The 12,500-nt window shown below is 40.6% G+C and overlaps 1 protein-coding gene across 3 annotated transcripts in view; it reads right to left on the minus strand.

The window, feature by feature from the left end:
- Positions 1–2,613: 2,613 nt before the first annotated feature.
- The window catches only part of LOC139135955 (uncharacterized), a 52,328-nt gene continuing 42,441 nt past the window's right edge, over positions 2,614–12,500 (minus strand). For all 3 annotated transcript variants that reach the window (XM_070703740.1, XM_070703742.1, XM_070703741.1), the window contains 2 exons: positions 11,112–11,267; positions 2,614–5,168 (listed from right to left, as the gene is read on the minus strand). In XM_070703740.1, coding sequence (XP_070559841.1) covers positions 4,471–5,168; positions 11,112–11,267 — 854 coding nt within the window. In that variant the 3' untranslated portion in view covers positions 2,614–4,470. The remainder of the gene's footprint in view (positions 5,169–11,111; positions 11,268–12,500) is intronic.

Here is a 12,500-nt window from a genome sequence, read left to right on the forward strand (position 1 = left end):
ATGCTCTGGCTCGCGAGAAGTACTGTATATGGACCCCTTACGGCGCTAAACCGGGGGTGAGAAATCATCAACATATCCCGTATCGTGAGTTTATGATTGGATGTTTTAACAACGCCTTCACTCTTGACTCTTGACACATTCGTTGGTGACGCATTTGCTCTCTATCCCAGTCTAAGACACATTCGGTGGTGACGCATTTGCTCTCTGTCCCAGTCCACGGTTTCAACACGACGTGATGGACGGATGTTAATTGAATGATCTCCGGTTACTTTGTGCATTGGACGATTGGTGTCATGGCAGGTTATGTTTTGACAAAAAAGGAGAAATTGGCCTGAAAATTTACTGGAAACATTTTTGCCATTAATTATGAATTTTCATCACTTTCAGGGTATTGATGGTTTGACCCAAAAATTGGCATACTGGTCCCCAGAATTAACATTTGCAAATTTTATCTTCAGTTGTTTCAGTTTGGTAGAAGTCATCCATACAAATAACAAAGTCCAAAGCTATCAGACTAAAGGAATATATATTCTGACATGAAGCGAAAGATCGGATCTAAAATATTCCTTATGCAAATTTCACTATCATTTCAACAAATCTGGTTACATCCGCAAACAGCTTCAATACAAATTGGAAGCTCTCCTACGACTTGTGTCAGAGAAATCGTTTGAAGTACATGAGCAAAAACCCCTACAAACTACAAATGTGCAAATTTCATGATCATTCGAAGAAAATTGAGCGAAGACATCTCAAGTAAGCCATCATGAATGAAATATCATCAAATTCTGGACAGCCGTTTTCGGGATATCCGCAAATGTCAAAATCATTAGTTATGCAAATTACAGCTTACTATGCAAGCCTCTTCAACTAAACTCTTTCCAGTTCATCATAGTCGTAACTACTGTAACGCTGGTACATTTAATTTCAGTTGCATCTGATCAACTGTTTTTGAGAAACTGAGTTCGCAGACATACAGGCGAACAGTGGTACGACATCAGCTCCAGTGTTTAAAGGGACAAAGTCGGCCATTTTTCATTAATTTTGTTTGATACGAGATACTACTTATATTGTTTGACATGTTAAAAGATACATAAAGAACGGGTGACCATGCATATATGCGACCCACGTTTTAGACAAATTAAATGAAACCATCGCGACAATGAATTAATTGTCATGACCGATGATTCATTTTCACGATGATTTCATTTATCGTTTACAATCGGGGTTGAATATATGCATGGTCACCCATTCATTCATTATCTTTCGACATGTCAAACAATATATAAATAGTATCTCGTATCAAACAAAATTCATGAAAAATGGCCGACTTTGTCCCTTTAAGCACGGGAGCTATAACGGCGCTACTTTAGTCTTACCTCATATCTTATATGGGCTTGAGGTTTGGGGAAGTGCGTACAGGACTTACTTAATGGATATCTTCTTGGTGCAAAAAAAGAATTGTTCGTGCCATGACAGGTAGTAAGTCTGATGCGCACACCGCACCACTGTTCAAGAAATTAGGCATCCTTGATATCTTTAAACAGTACGATTATCAAGTTGGCATTTTTGTACATGACACACTTTGTAACAGGCTACCATGTCATTTCAGTAACTATTTCACTTATGTAAATCACGGCTATCAAACAAGATGTAAAGCTAAAGGAGATCTTCATATACCGAAATATGATAGTAGCATTGGTCAGTCTTCAATCATGTTTGCTGGGGCGAAACTTTGGAATAATTTACCCAACACTCTACGTGATATTCAAGGGAGAAATAAATTTAAAAAAGAATACAGAAAATTTCTTTTACAGAAAGACTCTAATTTGTAATACGACTATATTATTATTTTCTCTGGTAGCTTTTGTTTAAGACAGACCATGACTGTCTCGTATAGTCTTTCCTATGTTGTGGCCTCACTCGAGAACGGTTTTTTGTTATGCAAATATATTTGAATGTTTCTCTTCACACTCCATTTGATTTATTTGTTTATTGTTAACTGCAGCTGTTAAATTCTTCTATGTTATTAAACTAGTGTTCTGATTGGCTAGACTAGATTAGTCCGTTTTGGACTATTTTCTAGCCTTTCACCTAGTTATGAAAACACTGTTTGCTTGTATACAATCAAAACACACATTTGTTTGATTTGCGATCATACCTTTTCTAGGTGAAATAAATCATCATATCAGAACTGTTAAGCAACAGTCGTCCCCAACTGACTGTCCCGGGTACGAGGTTCTAAAAGAGGCGTGAAGGCCAAATGCAATGAAACCCCATGCAATTGTTGATTCAAGGTTACGGTTGAAGTCTCTTGAATTTTAAGCTTTGTCATTCTCCTACTTCCATGGTTCAACTACAAAACGGCACACTTACTGTGTGCAGTGGTTGCTTGTGTCGCTCACCGTTGACTTACGAAAATGCGCTGCTGACGTATTGTGGCGTACCATACTGCTGAGGTGCGGGTTTTGGGTGGATTTGGTTTGCACAACACAAGAAACCAAGGACAACACACACACATGCTACTCGCAGTATCCGATACTCCCATAAAAAGTCGGGAGCTTTTTCATCGGGGTATGTGAAATCAGTGGGCTGTTCTGTGAATCAAAGAGCTAGTTCGCAAAGTTTGTACACAATTTTTATTTCAGAAATACAATGTTGTCGTGACTATAAAAATATGATATCAATGAAAGTATGAAATAAATTAAGATTTTTGTAGCAGAGTATAATGATAGATTATGTAAGTTCAAAGTTTGTAAATTTCCAGCTTGTCAATTTCTTGATCCTTGAGATACTGTCTTGATTCATCATAATAATATTAGCTGTCCCTTCCTCGCATAAATATCGAATCTTCAACTTTAGATTGTAAAATTTTGCATGGCATGAAAAACTTGCCGCCCATGTCGTGCGTGTAAATACACATTTTGGTGTGACAACGCACATGTGGTCCCGTTTCAGCCAACTCGAAAACTTAACATGGTTTGCAGGTGAAATTTCAACTCGATCGACCGGAAAACGCTGTCGACAGAACTGTACGCGGCAATCCCCCCTGCTGACATAAATATACCACACAACATCGTATGGTGACTGTCTACATAGGGCATAAACTTTTGAAGACTTGCCAGGCTCATTTCATTAAGTGCGAGGTTTACAGTTTGAATAATCTTGTAAATGCGATCCAGTCCACTGATTTTGAACAGCGACAGAAAGTGTGTGTGGTAGCCATTTTTACAGCCTTTTGTTGCCCTAGATTGTTATTGTCATGAGCATCGAATTCTACATCACACATCACAGCACTTCCAAATGATCCTAATGTTTTCCCATTAGGCCAAAAAAAGAAAAAGAAATGTTTCTGGTCAGCGCGCGCGTCACTTGAACAACAGCGCGTCATCCTTTTTTTTCTGTTTGTGGCCGGCGGCCGTGGTTGACACCAAACCAAAATGGCTGAAGAGAAAGAGAAAATTCTTTGAGGGCATGATCAGTGACTGCATGAACAGTATATATGTGACTATATTGATAAAACTATAAAACTGACCCTCCTCCCTCCCTTGAAGGGGGAAAAAATAAAATAAAATAAAATTCGCGTCGCCGCACCATTTTTTAAAGAAAGACCTGACCAGAAACATTTCTTTTCTTTTTTTTTGGCCTTACCCTACTTAAATTCCAGAGACTCCATAATGATGACCACAGACACTCGTTTTCAGCCAGCTGGCTATGTTATACCCATGGTTCAACGCTGTACCCATGTATTATTGAAAGTAATCGTGAACAGTATATCTTGTTCCCTAAATAGTACTGCATATTCTTCGGGTAAAATTAAATCCTTTTGAAAAATATTGAATCCAAGCACTTTACTTTCAATTAGTTTTCAAGTTGAAAATTGAGTAACAAAATCTTTCACGAAGAATAAAACACCAGGCCGGATCTATTGTGCGCCATCACGCGGTACAATTTGACGGTTGCTTGAGAAAATCTTCACGAGAATGAATACTGAGGGCGCTCTCAAAATCGAGCAGTGTAATAGCACGAACACCTATATACGGAATAAGAATATATGTAATCAAACTTTAATTAGCTATATATCCGGTCTCCTTCTCCTGATGCATGGATTCACTCAAGGTTTGAAGTTTATTCCAAACGGATAGGCGCGTATTCCAATCAGGCGATATGCAAATTAGCGATCCATGGTCACTTGTGTCTTTTACGCCTGCGTTGCTCTGAAGACTTGAGAAGTTGCATGTTCGGTAACACAGCTGCACAGCAATCTGAAGACGTCGCCGTACTCCACATCTGATTTTAATCAGATTGAGCTGCACAGATGCAGATCACGCGGCACGTTTTCTCCGTGAAGTCTTCTCTTGCACTTTATCACACAAATACTGGCGATGGAAACTGTCTAGTTTATTATATATTCCACAGGTGAATTGAAATCTGCACCTCATATTTATAAACGTTGCGATATGTCTGTCATGTTTAGGTTCGGTCTGTTTCGTTGTTTCCCGCTTCTTCACCTTCATTCCGATTCGAGTCGTGTCCCTCGATATGACCAACCTCGTTTTCGAGTCCACTCGGATGAACTTGGCTTTCAAATTGCTCCGATGGTTGATTTTGCTCTGGCGACAGTTCCGCCTCCGATTCCGAAACAGAATGAGGGGACTGCATCGATTCCTCTCTAGGGGTGTCTGTGTCGTTTGAAGAAGGCGACGTCGGCGTGCTTCCGTCCGAAGTGACTGGCCGGTTAGCGCCATTCCGGTTCTGTAATCCGTCATTCTGATCACTGCCCACGTTCTCGTCCGAAGTAACGACTTCGTCAGCAAATGACACCGACCTGTTGATAGAGTTTTCCGAGCGAACGTTTCTCTCTGATGTTCTGGACGTCTGTCTCGTGTACAGGTCAGCCATCGCGACCTCCTCTATCCTTTCAGGGTGCAGTACATAGGCAGATGCCGATCTTGGCCACGAAGGTTTGAATACTATGTCGTAATTCGGCGGAGGAGTGATCGGCTCAATAGCAACCGAAGTCTCGCGCCCTCTATTGTCATTTTCCTCCTCTTCCTCAATGATACCTTCCGCGACAAGATTGCTGTAAGTCGGTGGAATAATATCGTTGATTTCAATCTCACACGACAGTAAATTTGGTGTATCCGGTGAGTCGGTGGCTGCATCGCTATCTGCAGGAAAGAATTAAAGACAAAGTTTTCTATTACTTCAGGCACAAGAATTAATGTAGCTCTAGGATATACTATCGAAACCTAGCGAAATTCAAGCCTAACCTATCCGTGGCATAAATAGAACAGATCAGTATCAGATTTGAATTTGACCAAAGCCCTAGGTATCCGAAGCCCTAGGTATACGAAGCCCTAGGTATCCGAAGCCCTAGGTATCCAAAGCCCTAGGTATCCAAAGGCTCTTTTGTAACAAATTGTATATATAAGATAATTAAACGTAACTAATCATTAATCCGTCCCAGGAACTCCACGGTCGAATTTTGACTGTGTGTTCACGCGCTCAATGGCAAAAATTTGCACGTAGAGTGGAAAATTTACGAATATCGGATGTGCTTGTTTGTTAGGTTCAGGTTCACGTCTGTCTTTGCAGGCGTCAGCTGCTGTGGAATGCACAGAAAGTGATTTGTGCTGTCCAAGGGTTTTAGATTCCAGGGATTAAACTCATACTGTCTGGATGTTCTGAAGACTGACTTCAAGGAGACCGACTTATGGTCAAAAAGAGAGATGAGAGGTGTGAAATTTGACGGTTCCTAAACTACTTGAGAACCCCGACCTGCCTTTAAAATAACGCCAAAAGCCCAATATCTGAACTATGGATATTATTTTGATATGACGTAATTGCCTAGTAGGCCGTGTTGTCACGCCATGGTACATACATGCTGAACTAAGCAACTGTGGGATACGCACAGAATACGTTCTGTGGCTATGTTATCCAAACACCCGGTCGCAGTTTTTACGTCGACATTTATGATATCGCTCTTATCATCGGTCGTTCTGCCCTTTCAGTGCAGGGGTCCTGTACCGGGTGTAGTACGATAGTACACTGACCCAGTCAAGGCCCCGTTGAAACATGGACACATTTGGAATAGAGGCTTAAGGTCAGCCGGCATACATGTGAGTCGACAGGCTACTTTAGAAACGAACACACAAACAAACGAACCAAAACAAAATCAAGAAGTTGAAAAAGGAACAGAAAGACCGAAAAAACAAAATCCCACCCCAAATAAATGAATAAAAAAGTGAGCTTTTGTACAGAGGAATGCCCAGTTACTAAGCCAAGAGGGCGTTGTTTAACACTTTTAGGCCTAACTTTATGATAGTAGCACACAAGAATTGCCACTACATATAAGGGTTTAGGCATGTGAAAATTAACATCGACATCATGTGAAGGATAATATTCAATCAGAAATCAGGGCTCACCGAAAATCGCATTCAAAAATACTAGCATTTGCTGTTTCATTAAGTTAGCTATAGCCCTTGAAGCGCTTTTGTGAATTAGCGACACGTAATTTCGGCTTTAAATCTCAGCCACAAGTCACAATGAGGTTTTTGAACATTACAAAAATCAAAGCGCGAGGTGATAAAGTTCTCTGAGTCGCCAAAACGTACAATTAACATTTCAGCGGTAACTCAGTGATGCCTCGGGCGACACTGCCATTACATGACCGAAATTCACAAACTCTTGACTGGCGCTCCATTGCAATTTAAGCAGAAGTCGAAAGACGAGAGGAAAAGGCAAAGTGCTCTCAATTGAACTCGATCTCATCAATTTGATTGCTCCTTTCAAAATGACGCTGTGGCGTTTTCTTTCGAAAGGCGACAATTTGTATCCGACGAAATTGGAGTCTGCTGTGAAGAAATTTGAAGAAATGGAAACCGAGGAGAACGATTTGACAGTAATAAAGTAAGAAAAAAGAATCAGGATAAGATTATCTGAAAATGCCCGATGAAAATTTTCACTCGTATTTCCAGTCTTTTCCTTAATCCTTCAAGTATTGAATAATCCACGTATTTGAAATTCATTGCGGTGCCGCATATTGTCCCCAGTGACTGTTTTGCAGGCACTGTACTCCTCACGCTGCCTAATGATATTCAGATAACCGCTGGGCATATGCAAAAAATCGTTTCGGCATCTTTCCAACGGTAAACACAACACGAAGCTCCAGGCTCCTTCATTTGTATTTTAACTGTGATACACAGATCAAAGCTTCGTTTTTAAAGATCACACACAGTGAATAAAAAAAGAGCACAAAGCCTGAAACGTTCTGCGAATGGTTGTTTATCCAGGAGAAATAATTAATTTACCGACGATTCCGTGGTGATCAATCTCGGAGGCGGTTCCCTGTGTCGCTCAGAAATAGACATCGGTAATTTTTCAGTCTTTAATCAGACCTTGTTTACATCTGTATTAGATTTGATGTCAAACCGATGTTAAATTTCATAATATCCCAAGCCCGTCATTTCAAGACACGCTGAACGTACTGACCACACTCTCTCGTCATATGTAACTAATTTATTGGTGACAGCGTGGTCCCCTCCCCGAAAAATATCAAAATGGCATAATTAGTTTCAACAAGAACCTCCCCCGCATCAAGACGATTTCACATCACTGAAGCGATAGAGAGTTCTATATTCATGTTGGCCTTCTCATCGGTTATCGACGTGCTCCGTGATACAATGAATATTAATGATCAGAATTCTACAAACGGTGCAGTGAGAAAATGAACTGTGATGTGAGCATTTATTACTCATAAAACATGGCAGTTTAGTTACCAATTATACCCATCACACTGTTTTCCTCGACAAAATTACATTTACCCGAGCATTTTCTCCAAAAACCAGAACTAAATTGTTCATGCAGAAGGCATCATCGTTGCAAGCTTTTCACCTTGAATACTATGCGTAATTCCAAATCTTATCATGCCGCAAGGCAAGGCTGGAGACAAGCCACGCATCGCAATCGTTTTGCTGACAATAAATCGAGTCACCTTGCATTTCGGCTTTTGTGTTTTTCAAGCATGGACGTGTTCCACATCAAACCCCGTGCTACCCTTCTCTATTTCCGTCGTGACCCAGGCGTATACAAAGTCACGAATGCATTCCAAATTTCCTTTCTAAGGCGTATTTCCCCCTTATCGGAGTTTGAGAATGTGTATCGCATGTTAAAGTCCATCAGCCTCAAAATTGAGTATCTCTAGAAAAGCATTTATACATGTAGAGGATGGGGCTTTCCGAAGGGCATGACATTATAGCCCAAAGAATTACTCCCATCTCATACATTTATAACAATATCACCATGTACATGTTTGTCACAGTGGAATAATACTTGCTATCTGTTTGCCCGCCGATTTATAAAAGCGAGTCTCAATTTCCCTTAACCTTTTACTACTTGCCGCACTGCGCCGAATTGAAATTTACTTTAGGCCCCTGTGAATTGAGAAAGATGGGTCTGTGAAATCACGCAATTAGGCCTCGGGAAGAGTCTAGGAAAGCTCGGTCGATATCTCGCTCATTGCTGCGGGATCGATGACGAGCCGTTCGCCGGCAGTGCATGTGCAAGTGGGATCAGTTTCACGTCGAGTCGCTTTCAGTGCAACCGACAACCTGGCTTTCATTTTCCGACACTACTTCAAAACCACTGTCAGTACCAGTGTCCATAACTGTCCACAGCTACCCAGGGTTCAATGGTGTGGACAGTCACGGATGGTCACCACATAACGTGTCTATACCTATCAGGTGTAATATCGAGCTTGATAAGCCTTTTGTGGAATGACAGGCAGACTATCGTGTTCCACTTAATCATCGCCTTATCAGTAAGTTTGTCACATGGTCTGAGTGTACATCGCTTGTTACGAGTGAAAGCGATTGACAAGTGCACTACTTCATCTTATCTGCTGTAAAGGATGAGAAGGACTGAAGCTCAGGTCTTATCGTTCGCTCAGGATGAAAAAGTTCACTGCCCGAGGTACATTATCATCACTTTTGCATACGTAAAATAATACTCTCATATCGCACTTACAAATCACATGTATGGCTGAGGAAGAAATGTACAGCATCTTAAATAGAATTTCATAGTACGTGCTTAGAGAAATTAAATTTAGTCAAGTAGAAAGTTAAGCGCACTTCCTATCGCCTTCTCAGAAGGATGAAATATAGAGTGTCGATGAAACATCGTAATGCCTTTTCAGAGGACTAAGAGGTGGAACGTCTCGCCCGACTTAATTAATATTACCTGTGCTGGAGTATGGCGTGCAAGTAAAACTTCATAATGCATGCACTAGAGGATGAAATTATGAATGTTATCGCTTTTTTTAGTCAGAGGACCGAAATGTGGAAATTCGAGCGCAACTCAACATGGAATGCTCAGATGAATAAATAGTCACCGTAGCTGGTCAATAAAACCTCATCAGAGCAGAGAAGGCAGAACTTGTGACGTTAAAGTTCAGTCATTCGCTTTGCTACCTGCTCGATAGGATGACGAATTGTGTGTCAATTAAACATTATATTACCTTCTCGGACAGTTGGAATATGGAGAGAGAATAAAAGCCAAGATTGCCTGCGCAGAATGACGAGAAATGGAAGCTGAGCACTCTTCAAACCTCATATAGTTTAAAGAGTTACGCACGCGTCATGTTGTTCTCCCAGAGACCCGTAACGCTGAATAGAAGATGCACCCAACACTTCCCAATGAATAAAACATCACTGGAATATGAAGAAAACAATAATACCTGCTCAAAGCGATGGGAAGAGGTTACGCCCAGTGGAATCATGATATTGTTGAGAAAGCACAAACTGGTAAGATTGAGAACACTGTACAAAGATTTTGTTATCAACTGTATCATATCCGGGAACCTTTGAAATTGTAATGATACCGACCATGCCCCGAGCCGCCAGACAATGCTAATTAAAATCGTTCTTATCTATCTACAATTGCTTCATCGCTTCGTTGACCCTGTGTAAATGATTTTTCCCCCTAACTGATATGCCTAGCACTTATTTCCTTTCCCATCTTTTATTTAGTTATTCGCAACTATCGGAGTGACGATTGAACTAAAATATTTAGACCAAAGTACAAAAATACCACATTTATCAATGCTTGCGTGTGTGAAACGACAGATCCAACGCCAACGACTTCTTTTCCAAGGAAGCGAGCAAACATAAACTAGCTCAATGCATTAAGGTTATGGCAGATGCGCCAGTTGGGTTTTGATTAACGTCGAAATTGAGTACAAGAAAACGATCGAGCGGTCAAATCAGTAGCAGAACGTCTAGATGTATGGCGTTAATAATATGTCTGTACGCAGGTGTGTTGAGTCCGTTGTTATTTAAATAAAGTACATAGATACTTTTTAGCAACATTGAGGGCTATCACAGTGTCAAGTGCACGAAAGATTTTTTTAACTTCTCAAGGTTCTAGACAGATTCATTTTATCGGATTGGATTAATTTCAGTGACTCTAAAAGCGGCTTAATTACAGAACATGTCATTATTTATGAGACAATTTACACTTAAAGAATCGGGAAGTCCCCTGTCTTGTCTGAAGCTGTAGCATTTGAAAGATTGCTGACGTCCTGTTGTATTTGCTGACCACGTCCGCTAGGATATAAATCAGGCAGCTTGGAGGGGTGACACAGTCGCCTTGTAGAAGGAGTGCCTTGCATGATTTGGAAGATAAGAAGATTGCAATTTGCGTCCCATGAGTTTGTGTTCGTAACGCCGGTCATGCGTGTTACCCGAAGGCCGCATCAGTCTTACCTTTGCAACTGCAATCCTGGATATCAAGCAGGAACGATGGTGTGATGCAACGACAGATTTCAAATCCTCGCGTCAGGGGTGTGTCGCATAGAAATTCCGAATTTAGAATGAGTCGTTTTCAAAGAAATCGCGCAGCTGTTCACATTTGTAAGTTTACCTACACATTTTAGCAAAGACTGATAAACAAGGTTTGAAGTTGATATAATTGCTTGCCTTAGCCATAAAATTCAATGCATATTTGAAGTCCTGTCTCATCATCCTTATGATCTAAGTTGTTCACTTCGGAGTGACGAGTTCAGAGCGCTCCCTTGTGGAAGACATGATCACAAAATGCCGATAGATTATACTTACCAGTTTGATCATCCGGACAAAGTGAATTCCGACATGCTGCACAACAAACGCAAAGAAACGTTGCCAGCAGGACAACGGCAACGATTATGAGCGCCAAGGATATGTCATCGTTGATAGCGGCGTTGCCATGGTTTCCCGAATTTGGCGTGAAGGCATCTAGAAAGGAAAATGGAAAAGATGTCGTCATTCTTAGGACATTTATGCTGAGATCGGGAAGGGTAAACAGGAGCTTGAGTATCGCTCACTGATTACAAAATGACGCCAATGGACCCTGAACTGGTGAGACTGATCGCCGAGTGGCTGGCGCATGCGCGGCGTCGTTACATACAACCCATGCACGGTCGAAGCGAGGTATAATCGAATACGGGTGCGGGAATCGCATATCGACTTGAGCGTTGAAAAATTCATGAGAAGGAAAACAAACATGTCTAACCCTGCCACCTCAAGTGTGACGTTTACTTTTCAATGTTTGAGAAAATAAGATTGACAAAAACAGCTCTGAATGACCAAATACCCGCCGTAATATTTATCACGTGTCTATGGTGAAGTGTATCAGAATAATGTTTGTCGAAAAAGAATAAGTAAAAAAGCTTGTAATATATTGCTCTCAAAATGATCTTTTGTTTAAGCCTAAAAGGTGATCCCTTCTGAAAGAATGCCAATCGGAGTACGGCTGCTACAATTTTATTCATCCGATGGGTATCACATTTCCTCAAGATTTGAATCGTACTTGTTATTAGTTTAATAATTGGGAAGTGTGTGATTCTTCATATAATTCATCGTGGCCTCGCCGTTAGGCATTGATAAAATCAAACACACTCAATACAAAAAGAAATAAAAATTAAAAAAAAACACCAAGCAATTAATTGTTTGGCGTTTCTTTAAGGATGAAAACATAATTGTCTGAAACGTGGCATCATCTGTGCCTTCATTGACCCGTAATGACAGTCTCAGTGCAACGTAGATGTATTCGTCAAGTTTCCGCTTTCAACGACAGATTTCACTTCTTCAAAAGGAAGTCTGCGTCATTTCGTGGACTTGCTCACATCTTAACTTCGTATTTGCCAAACCGCTCTATCTATAGATCTTGTTAGCCGCCTTGTCTCAGTAATAGCGCCTTAAGAGTCACGCCAATGCATGCGCAATTGCTTTCTTCAATTCGATGAAGATGTCCATGTCACCAATATTCATGACTGTGTCTCTCTCTTCGCTGACCAACATTTGGAAAATAAGGCTGTGATACAACACTTTCAAAATCGTATTATTCTATATATATATATATATATATATATATATATATATATAAACAGATTACTTCAAGTACAAAGTAATGAAATCTATTACTTAAGTTTCATGCATCTTGCAATCCTCTATCTGAGGATTGCAGAT

This window comes from Ptychodera flava, chromosome 6, assembly GCF_041260155.1.
Source record: "Ptychodera flava strain L36383 chromosome 6, AS_Pfla_20210202, whole genome shotgun sequence".
NCBI classification, from domain to species: Eukaryota; Metazoa; Hemichordata; class Enteropneusta; family Ptychoderidae; genus Ptychodera; species Ptychodera flava.